Source organism: Eptesicus fuscus, chromosome 8, assembly GCF_027574615.1.
Source record: "Eptesicus fuscus isolate TK198812 chromosome 8, DD_ASM_mEF_20220401, whole genome shotgun sequence".
Lineage (NCBI taxonomy): Eukaryota > Metazoa > Chordata > Mammalia > Chiroptera > Vespertilionidae > Eptesicus > Eptesicus fuscus.
Genome location: NC_072480.1, coordinates 8,062,942 through 8,085,372, shown reverse-complemented (window position 1 = coordinate 8,085,372; position 22,431 = coordinate 8,062,942). Strand labels below are relative to the sequence as shown.

The 22,431-nt window shown below is 40.6% G+C and overlaps 1 protein-coding gene across 10 annotated transcripts in view; it reads right to left on the bottom strand.

Annotated features, from left to right (window-relative positions):
* Window positions 1-22,431, bottom strand: part of TNFRSF19 (TNF receptor superfamily member 19) — a 157,795-nt gene that overhangs the window by 22,864 nt on the left and 112,500 nt on the right. For 6 of the 10 annotated variants that reach the window (XM_008159477.3, XM_028136330.2, XM_028136331.2 and 3 more), the window contains one exon: window positions 15,780-15,839. The exons of 2 other annotated variants lie outside the window; for them this stretch is intronic. In XM_008159477.3, the coding sequence (XP_008157699.2) occupies window positions 15,828-15,839 (12 nt within the window). In that variant the 3' untranslated portion in view covers window positions 15,780-15,827. Of the gene's footprint in view, window positions 1-15,411; window positions 15,840-22,431 lie in introns of those variants that run through there. 2 more of the 10 variants (XM_054719745.1, XM_054719748.1) reach the window with 2 other exon arrangements.

Here is a 22,431-nt window from a genome sequence, read left to right as displayed (position 1 = left end):
AAAAGATTGCAACCTAATATTATCAAAGCTGAAATATTAACAAGATCTGCAGAGGGAGAGATTGTTCTGATTCCAAGAATTGATTTGTCCCCATTTGACACTGGCCACCCATTTAAATTAATTCGAAGATAGTTTCCCGTTATGTCAGCATTTGTGATGACTACTAATAAATCACAAGGACAAACTCTAGATAGAGTAGGAATATTCCTACCTGAACCCATTTTTGGACATGGTCAGTTATATGTTGCTTTCTCTCTCACTTTTTTTTAAAGTATTTTTAAAAAATATTTTATTGATTTTTTATACAGAGAAGAAGGGAGAGGGATAGATAGTTAGGAACATCGATGAGAGAGAAATATCGATCAGCTGCCTCCTGCACACCTCCTACGGGGGATGTGCCCGCAACCAAGGTACATGCCCTTGACCGGAATCGAATCTGGAATCTTTCAGTCCACAGGGCGACGCTCTATCCACTGAGCCAAACCAGTTAAGGCTGTTGCTTTCTCTTGAGTTCAAAGAGCATGTTACGTTAAAGTTAAAGCTGTAAATACTTTATCTCAAGGGAAATTAGTCAAGCACTCTGAAAGTGTTTTTACTCTTAATGTGGTATATAGGAAGATATTAGAATAAGTTTAATCACTTTATCAATCATTATTTGCATCAATGTTGTTTTTATATTACGAGTTTGTTATTGTTATATCAGTTTGTTATTGTTATATCATTTTGTTATTGTTTACTTATTAATAAATTTATGTATTATTTTCATATACATTGTACTCATTTCCTTTTATCTCTCACACTTTTATTATAGAGAAAGGGCAAATAGCAATATTAAAATATTTCATCTAATTAATTCCCTTTCAATGTGCACGAATTTCGTGCACCGGGCTACTAGTTCTATATAATAAAAGGGTAATATGCAAATCGACCAAACCATGGAACAACTGGTCTCTATGATGCACAATGACCATCAGGGGGCAGATACTCAATGCAGGGGCTGCCCCCTTGTGTTCAGTGAGCTCCCACAGGGGGAGTGCAGCTCAGCCAGAAGCCCTGAGCGCCAGTGCTAAGGATGTCTGACTGATGGCTTAGGCCTGCTCCCCACTAAGCCGTCAGTTGGGCATCCCCCAAGGGCTCCTGGATTGCGAGATGGCTCAGGCCGGGCTGAAAGACCCCCCCACCCACCCCCGAGTGAATGAATTTCGTGCACCCGGCCTCTAGTTGTAAAAAATGCTGCAATGAACATAAGGGCATATATTTTTTCAAATTAGTGTTTTGGTTTCTTTGGATAAATTATCAGAAGTAGAATCACTAGGTTATATGGCAGTTCCATTTTTAATGTTTTCAGGTAATTCCATACAGCTTCCACAGTGACTGCATCAATCTGCATTTCCACCAATAGTGTACAAGTTTCCCCTCTCCACATCCTCATCAATACTTGTTGTTTGTTGATTTATTGATGATGGCCATTCTGAGAGGTGTGAGGTGAAATCTCATTGTGGTTTTAATTTGCATTTTTCTGATGATTAGTTATATTGAGTATCTTTTTATATGTCTACTAGATGGCCAGTGCACGAAATTCGTGCATGTGGGGGGGTTGTCCCTCAGCCCAGCCTGCACCCTCTCCAATCTGGGACCCCTCTAGGGATCGAACCTAAACAGGCAGCCGGACATCCCTCTCACAATCCAGGACTGCTGGCTCCCAACTGCTCGCCTGCCTGACTTCCTGATTGCCTCTAACCACTTCTGCCTGCCAGCCTGATCACCCCCTAACAACTCCCCTGCCAGCCCGATTGATGCCTAACTGCTCCCCTTCCAGCCTGCTTGCCCCTAACTGCCCTTCCCTGCAGTTCCGGTTGCTCCCAACTTCCCTCCTCTGCAGGCCTGGTCCCTCCCAACTGCCCTCCCCTGCTGGCCTGATCGCCCACAACTGCCATCCCCTGCAGGCCTGATCCTTCCCAACTGTCCTCCCCTGCTGGCCATCTTGTGGTGGCCATCTTGTGTCCACATGGGGGCAGTATCTTTGACCACATGGGGGCAGCCATCTTGTGTGTTGGCTCTGTAGGTTTGGAGTTTTTTGTTTTGTTTTCATTACTGCTTCAATTTAACTAGTTGTAATCTGTCTGTTCAGATTCTCTGATTCTTCCTGATTTACTTTTGGGAGATTGTATATTTCTAGGAATTTATCTATTTCATCCAAATTGTCCAAATTGTTGGAATATAGTTCTTTTTCAAGTTCCTTTAAGTGTAAAGTTAGATTGTTTATTGGAATGCTATGAATTTCCCTCTTAGGACTGCTTTGCCTGTGTCCCAAAGTTTTTTGGGTGTTGTGTTCTTTTTTTTTTTAAGTTATCTCTTGATTTCTTCCTTGATCTCATTGTTGACCTATTAATTGTTTAGTAACATGTTTTTAGTCTGTGTTTTTCAATTTTCTACTTGTGATTGATTTATAGTTTCAATCTTCTTAAATTTATTGAGACTTATTTTGTGTTCTAACATGTGGTCTATCTTAGGAAATGTTCCATGTGTACTTGAATTGAATGTATATTCTTCTGCTTTGGGGTGAAAAGCTCTGAAAATATCAATTAAATCCATCTGATCTAGTGTGTCATTTAAGGCTGCCATCTCCTTGTTGATTTTTCTGTCTGGAAGATCTATCCATTGATGTCAATGGAGTGTTAAAATCCCCTACTATGACTGTATTACTGTCAATCTCTCCCTTTATCTCCATCAAGATTTGTTTTATATAATTTGGTGCTCCTATGTTGGGTGAATAAATGTTTACAAGTGTTATATCCTCTTATTGGATTGTTCCCTTTATCATTATGTAGTGTCCTTATTTCTCTCTTGGTTTTAAAGTCTATTTTGTCAGATATAAATATTGCCACCCCAGCTTTTTTCCTTTCCATTTGCATGAAATATCTTTTCCAACCTTTACTTTTAGTCTGCATGTATCTTTCATTCTTGAAGATAGCATATATATTGGCCTTGTTTTCTTTCTTTTTTTTTTTTTAATCCTCACCAGAGGATATTTTTTCCATTGATTTATTTAGAGAGAATAGAGGGGCTAGAGGAGGGGGGTGGGATATAGAGAAACATTGGTGTGAGAGAGACATATCAATTGGTTGCCTCCTGTTCGCACCCTAAACAGGGCTGGGGATTGAGCCTGAAACTGAGATATGTGCCCTTGACTGGGACTTGAACCTGCAACCCTTCAGTCTACAGGCTGATACTCTAACCACTCAGCAAAACCAGCCAGGGCTAGGTCTTGCTTTCTTATCCATTCAGTTACTCTATGTCTTTTGATTGGAGCATTTAATCCATTTACATTTAAAGTGATTATTGATATTTATTGCTTTTATTTTTAACACTATATCCCTGTTTTTTCTTCTTCTTCCTCCTCTTCTTCCTCTCCTCCTCCTCCTGTTTTTTCTCCTCCTACTACTCCTCCTCCTTCTCCTTCTTCCTCTTCAAACAGCCCTTTATCATTTCTTGTAATACTGATTTGGTGGAAACAAACCCTTTAGCTTTTTCTTGTCTGGGAAGCTCTTTATTTCTCCTTCAATTTTAAATGATAGACTTACTGAGTAATTCAGCCTTGGAAGTAGGTCCTTGCTTTTCAGCACTTTGAATATTTCATGCCAATCCCTTCTGGCCTGAAATGTTTCTGTTGATAAATCAGCTGACAGTCTATGGGTGATCTCTTGTAGGTAACTAACTGCCTTTCTCTTGATACTTTTAAGATACTCTCTTTGTCTAACCATTGGCATTTTAATTATGATGTGTCTTGGTGTGAGCCTCTTTGCATCTATCTTGTTTGGGATGCTCTGTGCTTTCTGGACTTGTGTGTCTTTTTCCTTCATCAGGTTATAAAAGTTTTCTGTCATTAGTTCTCAGATAGGTTCTTGATTACTCTCTCTCTCTCCTCTCCTTCTGTAATCCCTATGATGTGGATGAAGTTATGCTTCATGTTGTCCAAAGGTCCCTTAAACTATTCTCACTTTTAAAAAATTCTGTTTCTTTTTGATGCTACAATTGGGTGTTTTTTCCTACTTGGTCTTCCAAATTGCATATTCAGTCCTCCATTTCATCCAGCCTACTGTTTATTCCTTCTAGTGTATTTTTTATTCCAGATATTGCATTCTTCATTTCTGACTGGTCCTTTGTTATGGTTCCTATGTCTTTTTTATACTTTGGACACCCTTATAATCATTACTTTGAACTCTGTATCTGACACATTGCTTGCCTCCATTACAGTTAGCTCTTCTTCTGGAAAATTCTCTTGTTCTTTCAGTTGGGGTCTGTTTTTTTTTGTGTGTGTGTTTTTTTATCTCCCTATTTTGGCTGCCTCTTTGTGTGTTTGGTTCTGTGTATTAGGTAGATTTGCTATGCCTCCCAGTCTTAGTAGGTGGCCTTATGTAGTAGGTGTCCCATGGACCCAGTGACACAGTCTCTCTGATCACCTAAGTTGGGTGCTCTAGGAATGTCCTTTGTGCACATTATATGTGCCCTCCTGTTTTAAATGAATATTGATTGCTGTTGGCCCATTTGTGTGTGAGTTCAACCCTAAGGCTGGGTTAATGTGAGGCTCGACCACCAACAGAATGTGCAAGCTGCTGTGCAGGCACTGATGAAATGAAGCAGAATTCACCTCTGCATGGTTTGGTGCCTGCCAACATCTCTTTGTGATATGTTGTTTGTGCAGTTTATTGGATCCTTCTCTGTTGTTGTGTGAAGCTGGCCAATGGGTATTATTGATTATGGGCCTCTTCAAAGGGACTCTGGTATAGGCCTATGACAAAAGCTGCCTGTGACCAGCCCTGGGAAACTTGTTTGGAACTATCGGCAATCTACAGCCTGTGGTTCCCTCTTCTGGGCTTGGGTGAATGTAGAAAGCACCAAGCTGCACACCAAGGCCAGCTTTTACCAGTACCGGGTCCGGGGGTAGGTCAGCAAAAGTCTCAAAGCACAGAGAGATTAGCCTCCACCTGCAAATTTTCTGTTAGGGTTAGTCACTGAAAGAGCCTCTGGCTGTGGCCCTCAACAAGGCCTAAGTTCCATAAGGTAGGGCAAGAGGCTTTTCAGTGGGCTTATTGCTTCCACAAGCTAATACAGCATGGATGGAAGTGCTCTGCCAGAGAAAGACAGCTTCTAAAATATGGGGGAATGTCCGAAACTGGTTTGGCTCAGTGGATAGAGCGTCGGCCTGCAGACTCAAGGGTCCCAGGTTCGATTCCGGTCAAGGGCATGTACATTGGTTGTGGGCACATTCCCAGTAGGGGGTGTGCAGGAGGCAGCTGGTCGACGTTTCTCTCTCATCGATGTTTCTAGCTCTCTATCCCTCTCCCTTCCTCTCTGTAAAAAATCAATAAAATATATTAAAAAATAAATAAATAAAATAAAATAAAATATGGGGGAATGACTCAGCACAGGGATTCTGGCAGCTAATCCTTCAGCTCTCTCCCCAGTGCCACCAAACCCAGACTCCTCATTTGGCTCTGTACTTCCTCTGCTGGAGTGCAGGATGAATGGCTGTGAACAAAATTTTGTGTGTTTGCCCTTAAAGAAGTTGCCTGCATCTCTAGCCATCTGTTCCTGTTGGACAGAAAACCCATGGCTTTTCAAAGCTGGATGTTATGTGGGTGCCTTTCCAGGTTCTGATGCTCTAGGCTTGGGAGTCCAGCTTGAGGTTTAGACCCCACACTTCTCAGGGGTAACCCACCCTCCCAAAGCTGAGATATCTCTCCAGAACTTCAGCTGCTAGAGAGCCTACACATCCCTCTCACACCTCCACACTTACTACCAGTCTCTATGTGGCTTCTTCTGTAAGTCCTTGGTTATAAGGCTTCTCTCTAGCTAATCTTCAGTTGGTTATTCAGAATGATTTTTTAAAATAATTTAGTTATAATTCCAGTTTGGTCCTGGGAGAAAGCTAGTGTAGCTTCCACTTAATATATTGCCATCTTGATTTCACCACAGCTTTTTTATCCATTCCTCTACTGATGGGCACTTGGGCTCTTTCTTGATCTTAACTATTATACATCATGCTGCTTATAAACATAGGGGTGCATATATTCTTTTGAATTGGTGTTTCTGGATTCTTAGGATATATTCCCAGAAGTTGGATCACTGGGTCAAAAGGGAGTTCCATTTTTAATTTTTTTAGGAAACTTCATGATGTTTTCCACAGTGGCTGCACCAGTCTGCATTCCCAACAATAGTATACTAGGGTTCCCTTTTCTCCACATCTTCACCAGTACTTATTTGTTGATTTATTTATGGAAAACTACACTATCTATGCATTTTTTTTGTTTGAAGCCTAGTGAGAAGAAAAACATTCTCATAATCAAGAACTAATATGATTATTGCTAAAAAAAATAAAAGGTATAGTAGTGGAAACCTTATAAGAAAGGACATTTTAAATTGTGCAATGAGTTTAGGGAAGACTTCATCTAGGGATTACATATATGCAGTTATTTGTTATGAATATTAATGATTTGGATTTGAAGTTTGAATTCCCTAAGGAGACCAGAAAGTAAGACCAGGAAGTGGGCAGAGCAACATGGTAGGAAGATGTGAGAGAGGAGAGTATGTTGGGAAGCTCAGCCATTTCAATAAGCCTAGAGTATAGATTTGGGTGGGGTGTAGTGAGAGACTGGGATGGAATAGGAGACTGGGTGATGAAGCTAATGTGCTGAACTGGCACCAGATCATGAAGAGCCTTGATTTTCCTGCTAGAGTCAGGACTTAGCATTGTGAGACAGGAGAGGGATCAAAGGGCTGGAGAAGGAGGTACATAATTGTAGCATTATCATATAAGAAAGGCCATGGGCAGCAGTAATGTGGAACTGGAGATCCCTCTACTAAAGATAGGCATTAAAGATGAAACCCAGCCGAGACCGGTTTGGCTCAGTGGATAGAGCGTCGGCCTGCAGACTCAAGGGTCCCGGGTTTGATTCCGGTCAAGGGCATGTACCTTGGTTGCGGGCACATCCCCAGTGGGGGGTGTGCAGGAGGCAGCTGATCGATGTTTCTCTCTCATCGATGTTTCTAGCTCTCTAGCTCTCTCTCTTCCTCTCTGTAAAAAATCAATAAAATATATTTTTTTAAAAAAAGATGAAACCCAGCCGGGAGTAGGAGGAAGGTCAGTGGATTTGGAATGAACAAACTAAGGATGAAGTTGGGATTCTCTAGGTCCATGCAGCATCTCCATTTGCAAAATGGTCTTGTGTTTAGGGTAGGGCCACTGTGTTACCCACCCCAGCCCTCTCTCTTACTCCTGGTCTATCATCCTCAGAACTCTGGGGCTCTATGGATCACCAGCTAAAACTGCTAACCAATCTCTAAGGTTCCTTCTAGCTCTCTCCTAGTGTTCTAAGGTGAATGAGGGAGTCATTTGCCCTGTTATAACAATCCTATGCCTTCATTGTGCATAAATATGTCAAGAAACCTGGGATCTCCTTTAATTTTACTTTAGTATGGAAAGTCACTTCTTAATTGCATTGCATGGCAAAAAGATCATGGCTTAGGAAGTCATAAATCCAGGTTTCAAATCCCTGCTCTCCCATTTGCTGAACTAAAAAAATAAATAAATATCTTATACCACTTTATACTATTTATTATCTTTAGGGCTGGTTATTTAATCTCTTTGTGTTCCAATTTCTTCATCTGTAAGATGAAGCTAGTAACACTATTCATAGGACAAATGTAAACATCAAATGAAATAATTGATGTTAAAGTGTTCCATAAGAGATGTTATCAAATGTTACATATTACCATCATCAGATCACCAAATGAAGAATCAGTTTTAAATATATTCATCAAAGAAATTTTCAGTGTAAAAGGTCTAGCTGTAAAGTACTGAATTTTTTCTAAATAAACAAGCCTTTAATATCCAGATAAATATTATCTTCAAAGATGTTCTTTGGTTAGGCAATTTGTTATTCTGACCATGTTGCTGTTACTTAAGATTTCTTTGAAATGTATCACTTGATGCTGTCTCCAAAGCTATTATATCCTTGGTAGTGGTAACTCTTTATTGAAGTGAATTTTGGTGAAAACCCATAGCGTCATAGGTAATGAATATAGGGGGGATCAACCTAGATAACTTGAATGTGTTTAAAAATAAAAAATATTGTCTATGCCATGAACTTATTTTCTTGTGTGGTAGATTCTATTGTACTTTTTAATGTATGATTTTTCTAAAATTCAGGTTCTTGGCCTACACTAACAAATTCTACTGTTTGTTTAAAGAAATGTGGAAATTGACAACTGAATTAGTTTACTTACTAATAAATTGGCATACTGGGCCTTTAGACCAATGAGAGAAGTGTCCTGGGTGCCATTCCTAGGCCCCTAAATCCCGATGTTAGAGAGCAGTACAGAAATTTGTGCTTAGAATGAAAACAGATTGATCCCCTGAGTAATAAGATTATATAGGTGGGGTTGGCTTTTGGGGAAGGGAGAAATTATGCTTGTATAATTTGAATCTTGGGGAACAAGTTTCTATTGGACTCATGAAAATGATGCTTGGGAACTGCAAATGATAGAGCTTCTTTCTCTGATTCTGTCTCTGAGTCACGGGCCTTGACCACCCTATTGTCTGTATCCGCAGGTTATGCATATATGCACACAAATTCTTTGGTTGATCTCTTCCCACCCACCCACCCCCTGCCTTCCCTCTGAGATTCCACAGTCTGTTACATGCTTCTGTCTGTGGATCTGTTTTGTTCATCAGTTTATTTTGTTCATTCGATTCCACATATGAATGAGATCATGTGATACTTGTCTTTTTCTGACTAGCTTATTTCACTTAGCATAATACTCTCCAGGTTCCTCCATGCTGTTTCAAAGGGTAAGAGATACTATGCAGCAGTAAAAAAAAAAAAAAAAAAAAGACAAGAGATTTTAGAGTTTTATGATGTGTCATGTGTCACCCATTTGTTTCGCAGGAGACTGTCTTCCAATAATGTGTATTTTATAAATACTTCAAAGTTTACTTGTCTCTTACTTCTTAGTGTCTGCTTCACACTGGCATTGCATTCATAACCAAATACATACCCTGTATAAACGTATAGTAGTATATGGATGAATGAAGGAATGGACTCTTCTTAGAGGCCTCTGATGGGAATTAGACTTATATTGATAACATCAAGGGAAACAATTAAAATCTGACATATCGAGGTGTGTGATGAGTGCCTCTCTGTGGGGCAGCCTGCCTCCCTAATCAGCTATTAAAGGATTGCCAGCAGTGTTCTGTAGATCTTCTATTTACTGTAAATAGTCAGACAAGTTAAGGAAAATCCCTCTGCAGTGTTCTGGCTAAATTCAGCCCCACAACAAAACTGATAGAGCAGAGCTATTTCTGTCTTAAATACAAATCCTTAATTCCATTGGAAATTAAGATAAAAAGAAAGAATCTTCTGTTGTTATACACAAATTGAAACCTGCTTCAGAAGACCACCCATGCTTCCAGAAAAGGGGTTTTGCTGGTTAAGTTTTTAAAATCCACGTCTTTGGGAGAGGCTGATTTGAAAGCAACCGTAAATCACACTAATTCAAATGCCACTGGTGGTTCATGAAAGGACCTGACCCTGGTCTGCTTAATCTCCACAGCAGACACCTTGTGACCTTCCTCTGGCTGAGATGCGACATAAGCAATGGTACTGTGAACTGTTGACTTGATTCAGCGTAATTATGTCTCTAGAATCACATACCAGGCCTTATTGAAAATTCTTTGATATTAAAAATGACCAAATGATAAATTTAAGCTGTATGTATATACCTTACTGGATGCCAAATAGGTTTTTAAAAATCAGAAAATATCTTATTGAGTTAAAATGGGACGAACAGACAAATTCAGGATAAGTAGCTAATAGCAAAGAGATCTTAATAATAGTGGTAATAATGAAAATGTCATTTATGTGGCTATAGAATACTTTAGACCTTCTGTTAGAAACCCATAAGCTTGAGTTACTTTTCCCAGCCAGCCTACATGGACACCAGTCTACATAAGCCAAGGGGCTCATGGGTCATGGTGTGGAAAGGAAAAAAACTAAAGTCCTTCCCTCGTGAAAGCCACAGTGTCCTTTAACACCACAGACTAAACAGCTGAGAGAATATGTTGCTTTAAAATAACCCATTTTTTCCCAGGAAGTTTAAAGCCCCCTTTTAAAATCTAATAATACTAGAGGCCTGGTGCACAAATTCATGCATGGGTGGGGTCCCTCTGGGTGGCCTGTGGGAATCGGACATCTTTCTACTGTCCGACTTCCTTCCGGACACAGCCACGGTGGTGGGGGCCAAGGCAGAGGTGGTTAGGGGTGATCAGGCCAGCAGGGGAGGGCAGTTGGGAGCCATCAGGCCAGCAGGAGAGGGCAGTTGGGGGCCATCAGGCTGGCAGGGGAGCGGTTGGGTGCCAATCCAGCCGGTAGGCAGGCAAGTGGTTAGGAGCCAGCAGTCCTGAATTGTAAGAGGGATGTCCGACTTTCTTTGCTATTAGCTACTTATCCTGAATTTGTCTGCTTGTCCCTCTGGGTGGCCTGCGGGAATCGGTCCAAGGCTGCCTGCAGCTCCTACATGCCACTCCCACTCATCCCGGCCCCACTGCACCTGCCACGGGCTTGCGCCCAATCAGCCCCAATGGGGAGAGGCTCATGCTGCCACAGCACCACTTGCCTACCTTGAGCCCTGTGTCTGGCACCCTCCCGAGGGCAGTGGCCTGCGGGATCGGGCCAAAACTGGCTCTCCAACATCCCCCCAGGAGTCCCAGATTGCGAGAGGGTACAGGCCAGGCTAAGGGACCCCACCAGTGCATGATCGGGGCCAGTGAGGGACCGTGGGAGGGCTCCAGGGCATGTCCAGCCCGTCTTGCTCAGTCCCGATTGACTGGACCCCAGCAGCAAGCTAACCTACCAGTCAGAGCATCTGCCCCCTGGTTGTCAGTGCACATCATAGCAACTGGTTGACAGGTCAACTGTCTGCCCCCTGGTGGTCAGTACACATCATAGCAAGTGGTTGAGTGGCCCTAGCATATCATTAGCATATTACTCTTTGATTGGTTGAGCAGTTGACCAGTCACTGGACAACCGGACAATTAGCATATTAGGCTTTTATTATATAAAACTAGAGGCCTGGTGCAGAAAATTCGTGCATAGGGGGAGGGTCCCTCAGCCTGGCCTGCACCCTCTCCATTCTGGGACCACTCGGGGGATGTCTGACTGCCGGTTTAGGCCCCACCCTAAACTGGCAGTCGGACATCCCTCTTACAATTCAGGACTGCTGGCTCCTAACCACTTGCCTGCCTACCGGCTGGATTGGCACCCAACCGCTCCCCTGCCAGCCTGATGGCCCCCAACTGCCCTCTCCTGCTGGCCTGATGGCCCCCAACTGCTCTCCCCTGCTGGCCTGATCACCCCTAACCACCTCTACCTCGGCCCCCACCACCGTGGCTGTGTCCAGAAGGAAGTCGGACAGTAGAAAGATGTCTGGTCTCCCAGTCTAATTAGCATATTACCCTTTTATTAGTATAGACTAGTGGCCTGGTGCACAAAATCCATGCATGGGGGAGAGGGGTGTCCCTTAGCCCAGGCTGCACCCTCTCCAATCTGGGACCCCTCGGGGGATGTCCAACTGCCAGTTTAGAACTGATTCCTATGGGATCGGGCCTAAACTGGCAGTTGGACATCCCTCTCACAACCCAGGACCGCTGGCTCCTAACCGCTCACCTGCCTGCCTGTCTGATCGCCCCTAACCACTCTGCCTGCTGGCCTGCTCAACCTTAACTGCGCCCCCACCGGCCTTCTTGCCCCCAACTGCCCCCCTGTTGGCCTGCTTGCCCCAACTGCCCCCCTGCCAGCCTGATTGCCCCCAACTGCCCCCCCTGCCAGCCTGATTGCCCCCAACTGCCCCCCACTGCTGGCCTTCTTGGCCCCAACTGCCCCCCCTCCCCTTGCTGGCCTGATTGCCCCCAACTGCCTCCCTCTGCCAGCCTGTTTGCCCCCAACTGACTCCCCTGCCAGCCTGATTGCCCCCAACTGCCCCCCTGCTGGCCTGCTTGCCCCCAACTGCCCTCCCCTCCTGGCCTGATCGCCCCTAACTGCCTCTGCCTCGGCCCCACCACCATGGCTTTGTCTGGAAGGATGTCTGGAAGGTCTCCCAGTTTAATTAGCATATTATTCTTTTATTAGTATAGATAAAGGCCTGGTGCATGGGTGGGGCTGGCTGGTCTGCCCTGAAGGGGGTCCTGGATCAGGGTGGGGTCCCCTTAGGGGGCAGGGCTGGCTTGGGTGAGGGGCTGAGGGACATTTGCAGGCTGGCCACACCCCCATCAGGGTGAGGGTCCCCGTTGGGGGTTGTGGCCAGCCTGGGCGAGGGGCTGAGGGCCGTTTGGGGCGGTTTGCAGGCCGGCCAAGCCCCCGGCTTTGTCCGGAAGGTCTCCTGGTCTAATTAGCATATTACTCTTATTAGTATAGATAGGTTACTGAGAGGAAGGGAAGAAGGAATAAAGGGATTGAGGAAGGAAGGTAAGAAGCTAGGAAGAAAAAGGAAACTCTTACAGTGACCAGTGTTTCTCTGTGGAGTTATCTTTTTTTAGTCCACGCCTCTGCAGGAGAAAAGCCTATTGCCCTCCATAAAGAATTAATACTGGTACATAAAACTGTTTCCATAGGTCCTTCCTTCTTTGTGTCATAAAATGAAGGGGAAGAAAGAGATCATAAAATCTTGATACCAAAGATTCTCGAATAACTCAAAGCATTTTTAGTAGCTTGATATGCCTGAGAAATATAGACAGTCACTAGTAAGGATTTCAAATCTCCCTCAAAGTTTGAGGAGCTGAAAGGGTTATATTGGAAAGATCAGAACTTAGTGAGACTCTCACATCGGACAGCAAGATGGTGTGCATTCACACCATCAATCACTTTCTTCTAGACATGCAAATAAGAATACCAGGTAACAATTTTATTCACAAATAAAAAAGGTATTACAAAACTATTCATATAAGAAAATTCCAGTATGCAAAACAAAAATAATGAAATCTAAATTGAGTCAAGCTGACTACCTTAAGGCAATGGTATATTTTTTTCCTTTTTTTAGTTTATATTTTTACTAGCATAGACAGTAAATAGTGCTTAACCTAGGTAACAGCAACATTAACTTTATCTAAAGTAGAAAAATTTATATTTAAAATATATATTACATATACATAAAATTAGAAAACTCATGCCTTTATATGGTTGTCTTTCAAATCCTTGTCTCATTCTTGTCGATGACTGTTTGCAGCATTAAAAGTCACAATTATGCACTCCCAGCCATGTTATTACTTAATGAGTTCCCAGCTTCAGCACTCTAGCACCTGAGTTTATTTGAGTGATAGAGGGTATTCCAACAATGTGAAATGCAAAATTGATTTTCCTCAAATGTTTACAAAGAATGTAGAATATAACACTGTATGTGTCTATAGTAGTGGGGTAAAATGTCTTAATCTTAATAAAAATAATCCAGGATTTTTCAAATGCAGTGTTAAATCAAATTGACTTTCAACTCTAAATATTTATCTACTGATAAAAAGTGATGTTTCAGGATTTTGGGCCAGTCTCATTCTCATCAATCTAGCTTTCTCCAGCAAGTGTTTGTCTTTAAAGTTAATGAGGGCTCATATGGAAAATATATTCAGGTTACAAAAATGAGCACAACCTTGGCTTACTTTGATCATCCCTCTTTCATAACAAAAATGATCAGATTGCATACAATGGAACACATATATGAATTTAAAGAGCATTTTCATAGACATCTTGTGGTCAAGTCCTAAATATTTCACCTGAGTTTCCTAAAGACAACTCTTATAAGAGTTGGTGAGTTCCAAAGTTTAAGAACTATTGGTTTATGGTAAAACAAAACAAAACAAAAAACACAACACACAAACAAGAAGAAAGTAATAATCAATCGATTATGACTGGGTGCTCACACAAAATTGTGAGTTACCATGAGACACTCTAATTTCATATTTCAGTTAAATGAACTGAGGTCATGAGAAGGACAAACCCAGGCAAGCTAACATGCACATATCAGAGCCTGAAACTATGGATAGAGAAACTGTTCTAGCCACAGAAAAGGGGATCATTAGGTTTTACTAATCTCTTACAAAGAGAGAAACGTATGAGGTAATAAGTGAGAAGATAATAATGTCCAGATTTTTAATGTTCAGTTTAATTGTTTAGGTTAGGTAAAAGACACTGATTTGGATGGGGTAATTCTGAAACAAAATATTTTGGTATATTCTAACACACTGATGTTCAAAGATCTTTCTTTTTAAAAAGTACAAATGGGACAAAGCTAATGGAATCAGTTAAAAGGCCAGATCTGATCATGTAGGTTTAAGAAAGAAAAAATAAATCCTGTTCAATTAACTTCTCTCCGGGCCATAAAAGCTGATGAGAAATGAGCCATCCCCAGTTCATGCCTGATCTTCATTTATTTCTGTCTTAGCTATAGAGATATTTCTAGTGCGTAAATTCCAACGTGAGAAGGGATGGGGTAAGCATCTGAACGGAAGCTCCACACTTCAATCGGCAATGTCTGGCTAAGATGGAACATTGTTGTCCTAACTAAGCTGACGAGATCAGAGGGAACACTGTAACACTGGTCACACTGCATTGCAGCAGTTACAGGCTGTTCACCAGAGGCCGCTGACAAACTGCTTTTTCTCCTGGTTATAATATGTAGTGTAGTCTCATAAGATTGTTCACTTGGTGACATGTTTCAGTAGTAAAGGGACCATATATGTTGTCATTTCTAAATTCCTTAGTATGATAGGCAAAACAAAATAAAAACAAACCAAGCTTACAGATACAGAGAACAGGTTGGTGGGTAAGGGGTAAGAGAAAGAAAAAAAAAGATTATCTTAATAAATACTTTTCTATAAAAGAGAAATTCTGCATCTTCTGTCACAGGGACAGAGTAACAGATGCTGCTATACCATCTGATTTCCACAGAAATATGCTCATCTTTTACGCAAGTCTCTAGAATGTGTGTGTTCAGTGGTTCTGGACTCAGGGTGATGGGCGGCCTTTCCCCACCTTGTTCCCTGACCCAGTCCTCTCATGACTAGCTCCAGAAGGTAGGTGTTTGTGAGCTGCTGGCTGAGGTTAGAAGTGTTGATTCTTTAAAAGACTTGTTTTCCTCTAATTTCTAGTTAGGTCAATTGACTTCAACTAATAAACCCAAGATTTAGGTAGGCAGAATGAAGCCAATTCTAGTCTTCTAAGTCAATTAGTTCAGATGACAAAAAAGTGACCTTCCTCAAACAGATACACTCATTTTTTAACCCATTCTACATAAAAGCTAAGGTAACTAATCTAACATTGACTTTTAGTAGGATAATTGACTATGTAAAATTATTTTAAAAGAAAATATAGATGAAAACTTATACTTTGGGTCTTGAGTCTTGTGAAACCACATTCACCATGAAAATACACACGACTGCATTTCTGGTTCTTGTTATTGGTCCGTAACCTTCCTGGCTGCCAACTCAGTGCATCAGTCCTTGAAGTCATACTTGTAGCATAGAAGCTTCTTGTTTAGGAAAGATGCAAAGCATCATGAGTGCCTGCATTCTTGTCCTGTTCTTCCTTGAGGTTTCAGCTTACAGCTGGTCTGGCTCAGAAGCAACTGGTTGAAAGGCTTAAAAAGTCATCCGTTTGATTCAGGTTTATATTTCCCCCCAGAAGCCATGCAAGGTCCAGACTGCTCAGTCCGTAAGTGTAAGTGGAGGCGGGCGTGCCCCTTGGGTTCTGTGCGTGCACTTCTAATCCAGGGAGAATGGAGTCCTAAAAAGCTCCCTAAAACAGCAACAGAAGGAGAGCTTTAAAAACCAGACCAACTAAAACCGGGAAACTGTGATTGTAAAACAAAATCTACATATAAGACTTTTACTAGTAATACACATGAATTTAATCACATACAGACAAGAAGCTCATGTAATGGTGCTCATATATCCAGGTACCCATGTACTCTGAGAATAAAATAAAGATTCCATAACAACTCACAGTCACTCAATATTTGCAAACAGTACTTAAAAGATGATAATGTAACCCGAGCATGTCAAACTCACGGCCCATGGGCTGCATGCAGCCCACAATGAATATGTTTGCGGCCCAGCCAATATAACGGTATGTAAGAAATGATTTAATAAAAATTTTGTAACTTAATTTTTACAATATCCTGTTACACATAATCCTACCTAACAAAATGGTAATATGTAAATTAACTGTCAATCTGTCACAAAGATGGTGGCACTCAGTCCTCTCAGCTCCCTGGAGCCCCCCAGTCCCGGGGGGTGGGGGGGGGGGGAGACAGCTGCTGAGAGCGGGCTGCGTGAGCGGCCTGGTGGAATGCTTGCTTCGTCACTGCGGCGACGAGGCAAGTGTTCCGTGCCCAGCTGCGGATGGGCCTCTGGGTCGCAGAGAGCCTCTGGGCAGCAGGCTTGGAGTGGCCAGGCCCCGTAGAGAGCTACTGGTGCATGGATTCGTGTGCAGGGCTACTAGTTATTAATAACGAACTACAACGTTTGCTAATGACTAGTTATTATAATCGTGTTGCATTCATTTTCCTTATGCACCTTATGTGCAGGCACACCATCTCTGTCCACTAATACTAGCAGTGAATATTTTAGCAGTCGATTGCCATGTCATTAGTCTTATATTGACTTGTTTGGTGTGTGCAACAGGAAATATTTCGATTTCAGAGAACAAGAAAAATAGGTTTATTTGTGTTATGCTTATTAATTTGTGCAGTTATTCAGTGTCTGGTAAGTTAATATTCAAGAAAAAATATTAATTTTTATTAAAATGTTTTATTATTTTATGTTAACGATGACTCATTTATTCCAGTCCTTTGTTTTTGGCATGTCTCTACAAAATAAACCTACATTTCTATGAAAATTAAAGCTTTTGGGTTTTTTTTTTGCAGCCCACATAAACTTAAACCTTGTTTATTTGGCCCGTGTTAGCCTTTGAGTTTGACATGCTTGATGTAACTCATAGCAAACAAAGTGTATTAACAAACAATGCTGATTTCAACCTCATTTAAACATAGAAAACCTATTTCTGTGTTGTACTCCTTTAAAGTAGAAAGATCTTAGGAGCCTTTTGAACCTTATTTAAAAGGACAAAGATGAATAATGAACAGTGCCATTCTTCATCTTTGCATTTAAAACTTACACTAAACTAGTGGAGAAAGTTTAGAAATAGTTTGGGAATGAGATTCCCCTTATAATGTTCTCCTTGGAATACTCACACTCTTCGTAGGGCCGATGTCCTCTGGAAAGTGGAGCCCTTAGATTTGTCCTTATCACAAGAGGGCAGTGACCTCACCCCATGAGGGGACGAGGCACTGGCCAACTGGACATTACTGTACATATGTAAAATCTTCATTTTATGCACTGACTCTTCATTAACTTGTGTACCACTAATTTGGCGGTAGTGACATATTGGATACATTTATGAAAAAAAATTCCCCCCTAGGCCTAAGGAGATTATCTGAAAATAGAAACTTCTGAAATACTCTCGATAATCAGAGATAGTTTAGTCAAATATGTCAATAAATAGATATAATAATAACCACATTAACATTATTGTGGGAGGCACATTATATTCATTTTGTCAATAAGGATATAGAGATTTTAACAGACTAAAAAACTAGAATCCAAGCCATTTCATATCTTTCTTACCATTCCTCCCATTGTTTTATGCTGACACTTAAAATGCTGGTTAAAAAAAACATCACCATAAAAAGCTTTTCCTATAAGTAAAGAGGCTGGCCTCCTTCTCCCAAACATCAAAGGAAATGATGTCCCAAATATCTTAGGTCTGTTCCCTTCTGGGGAGGGAGAAAAATTAAATCATACAGACCTAGGAAGGCTCTGACACCTCTTGGCTTTATTCTGAACCATAACTCTCATCACCAGATTCTGGGTGGCCTTAAAGCACCCACAAGAAAGCATTTGTGTTTGGAAACAAATGCTTCATGCATTAGAAATCTGAACTTTACACCATATAAAGACAAACATAGTGTTATGCTTTTCACAATATACACGTGTAGCAAATCATATTGTACATCTTTAACTTATACAATGTTATATGTCAACTGTATCTCAATAAATCTTGGAAAAGTGAATAGATGTTAACAAACTGAAAATATAAGTGAATGCTTAGGGATGAATTTAAAGTTTTATTTAAAATAAAATAAATTAAATTTTTACTTTATTTAAAATAAAATAAATTAAATTTTTAATCACTTAAAAAAAAAAGGGTCTGTTACACATCTCCTAAATGGAAATCCAGTGCTTTCCTGAATTGTGAATGAGCCCAGGCCAAGGAGCCAAGCTGACTAAACATGACCTCAAGGAACTAAAAGTCCTATAGTTGGTTCATAATAGTAAGCTGCTGAAATCAAAATTTTAAATAAGTATATTCTCTACCTTGGAGAATTAGCCTATTGAGGGAAGTCTGAATTGCTTTTTGGAATCTAATGGATTGGATTCCAGTTAAATACGTGGCTGACCCTTGAAATAAAAAGGATCAATTTCCCAAAGAGATACAGTTGCCACTCTCTCCTATTTTCTTTTGAAGATTAAGCTTCATTCACCAAGTTTCCCACATTAAGTAAATGCATCCCAAGAAGAACTACTTTTCAGAATCTGGAAAATGTTATCTTTTAGAATGGGCTCAAAATATTATTTGCTATTCTTCACCCTAGTTAGTTTGGCTCAGTGGATAGAGTGTTGGCCTGCAGACTAAAGGGTCCCAGGTTCGATTCCAGTCAAGGGCACATGCCCGGGTTGCAGGCTCAATCCCCAGTAAGGGCATGCAGGAGACAGCCAATCAATGATTCTCTCTCATCACTGATGTTCTATCTTTCCCTTTCTCTCTGAAATCAATAAGAATATTTTTAAAAATATAGTATTTGCTGTTTTTAATTTTAGGATAAAAATGGAAAGGATTCATTTTTTGAATTCAGAATGTCTTATTTAGATTTACTAAAATTATGTAAAAATTATAACACATCTTGTAAAGCTAATAAAAACCTTTCATTAATAAATTACATTGTGTAGCTTGAATGTAACACTTCCTCATTAATTTTATGTGTAATTATAACTTTCCATAATAATTTGTGTTGAAAATAACTTTATGCAGATCATAATCACCTTGAGAACACTCTTTGAAAAGGAATTAATATCATTATACCCACTTATATACTAAACTACATTTCTAAAATTTTACATTAATGTAACTTTGATAATAGTGCCTATCAACCCTATGTCCACCTCACCAACAACATAAACAGAAAAGGGTAGAGAATGAGTTGGTTTTTACTTAACTTGGTATCAAGATGTTTCATTCCTTAGTATTTACATCACAAAATTGGGGACAAGCTACAAAATTAAGATGAGTGGTAATTCTATTTACTGACAATACCCTGAAATACCAGTAGCACAATCATTTTAGTTACTCAGACTTTTCCCTAACGATGTATGGGAAGATGTAATAGATATTTGTGAAGGTAACACAAGCAAGTTTGTTATCAATGCCAATTGAATTGATAAAAAAGAAACTTCAGCATCTTGTACTGAAAATAGAACTCATTAAACTCTAAGAGTTCTATGACTTTTATTTTGGAGAACCTGGCAAGGCATCCCATTGGATACTGAGATTACTTATAAAGGGGGTGTAGTCCTCTCCATGCATCTCTGACCTACTGTAAGGCCAGTTACCTGCTCTGGACTGCTGGGAGTCCTCAGCCCCAAAGGTTTGTGGGCCACAAGCCATCCTTGAGACCTACCCTCAGCTAAGCTAACTCTTTTTTTGTTGTTATTGTTAATCCTCACCCGAGGATATTTTTCCATTGATTTTTAGGGAGAGAAGAAAAGACAGAGAAACATCAATGTGAGAGAAACACATCGATTGTTTGCCTCCTGCACGAGCCCCAACAGGGCCCAGGCCAGGGAGGAGCTTGTAACTGAGGTTTGCGCCTTTGACCAGAATCAAACCCAGGACCCTTTGGTCTGCAGGCCGACGCTCTATCATGAAAGTTATAAAAATTAGGGATGGCTCAAGAGAACAAGGTCAGTAAAAGTCTTTCCCAACTACAGAGGTATGTATTGTTAAAAAATTTATTTTATTCCATCATCATTTTTAAACTGTCTAATTGTTTGTTTTTTCCTTCCCTTACTTCAGTGGTCGGCAAACTGCGGCTCGAGAGCCACACGCAGCTCTTTGGCCCCTTGAGTGAGGCTCTTCCACAAAATACCACGTATGGGCACACATGTACAGTGCGATTGATACTTTGTGGCCCATGCGCAGAAGTCGGTTTTCGGCTCTCAAAGGAAATTTCAATCCTTGTACTGTTGATATTTGGCTCTGTTGACTAATGAGTTTGCCAACCACTGCCTTACTTATCTCTTCTTCATTTTCTTTTTTTGAGGAACATTTTTTTTTTTTTTGCTTTGAAGCCAACAAATATTTTTGTATAAAATTCCCTATAAATGATCTGTAGAATGTGCTTGTAGTTTAAAAAAAAAAAAAAAGTACTGCAGATTTAGATCAATATACCACCTAAAAGGAACACATCTCCATCTACACTTTGACATTAGCATGTTCCTGATCTGAGTAGACAAGGGTTCACTCAGGAGCACATGCAGCATGTCCCGGAGTGCTGCCTCAGCACCAGGCCCCAGACTGGGGCCGGAGGGGCACGCAGGGAGAGCCACACTGGCCTTGTGGGGCCTGGGAGCCTCACTGTTCTGCGACTCTGCCCTTTCATACCAAGTCTGGCGTCATTCTTCCGGAAGAATGTATGCCAACAATATATGTGCTTACATTAAGGAAATATTTATAAACATTAAGTCAAACAGCAAGGGCCACATCCTTTCCTGGAGAAAAATGCAAGGTCAGTGCCCAGGTGTCCTGTGTGCTTCTCTGCCTCCAGTCCTGCAGCATGCCCACGAGACCGTACGCCCGCAGTCACCACCTCCCCAACCTTATTTTAAACCCTTGTATCTAGGGTTTATGCGGCATTTAGTCTCAGATCACAACCAACAATTTCCAACCAAACCGGTCAGTCCGTCAGTCAGAGCAGAGAGGAAGGAAAAGCATAGCTTTAGGAGACCTAAATTCTCATGAACTTCACATTGAATGAAGTGCCTTAAGTATTCGGTATAAGAATATCACAGGGAAAAACAAAAGTGAGAAACTGTTTGCAAGATTCTCCTATAACTAACTCTTCTCTCTCAGCCAGGGGGCACTGTGCTAAGTAGCACTGACCCTTGAACCACATGGGTTTGAATTGTGCAGGCTCACTTATATGTGAATTTTTTTCAATACACATGTACAGTACTATAAGTATATTTTCTCTTCCTTATGATTTTCTTAACATTTTTTCTCTCACTTACCTTATTGTACATAATCCCTACATCATACAAAATATATATTAGCCTATGTCTTATTATAACCTATTATCGATAAGGCTTCCAGTCAATATAAGGGTGGGCAAAAGTAGGTTTACAGTTGTTAGTATGGGAAAGTTTATTCTTGTATTATTATTTATTAATTATTGTGTTATTTTCTATACAAACAACTGTAAACCTATTGTTACCCACCCCATGATAGGCTATATTAGTAGTTAAGATTTTGGAGAGTCTAAGGTTACACTTGGATTTTCTACTGTGCAAGGAGTTGAACCCTAACTCCCACATTGTTCAAGAGTCAACTGTAGTTGGATTTACAAAGAAGAATAAAAAAAATGTAGCTGCCCTTTATGGCCTTATACATTAGCTGTTTGTTTAAAAGAAAACTCTTGGAATTTAATTTAAAATACAGCATATTCTTCTATACACCAATAACGATCTACCAAAAAGAGAAACTAAAAAAAAAAACCCCACAATCTCATTTACCATTGCAACAAAAATATTAAGATACTTAAGAGTAAATTTAACCAAGGAGTTAAAAGACCTGTACTCAGAAAACTTAGGACATTGAAAAAAGAGATAGAAGAAGATATAAATAAGTGGAAGAATATACTATGTTCATGGACTGGTAGAATTAACATTATTAAAATGACCATACTAATCAAAGCAATCTACAGATTCAATGAAATCCTTATTAAAATACCAATGGCATATTTCACAGATCTAGAACAAATATTCAAAAAATTCATATGAAACCAAAAAAGATCCCAAATAGCTGCAGCCATCTTGAGAAAGAAGAACAAAGTTGGAGGGATCATAATACCAGTTATCAAGCTATACTACAAAGCCACTGTAATCAAAACAGCGTGGTACTGGCACAAGAACAGGCATATAGATCAATGGAATAGAACAGAGAACCCAGAAATCAACCCAAGCCATTATGCTCAATAATATTTGACAAAGGAGGC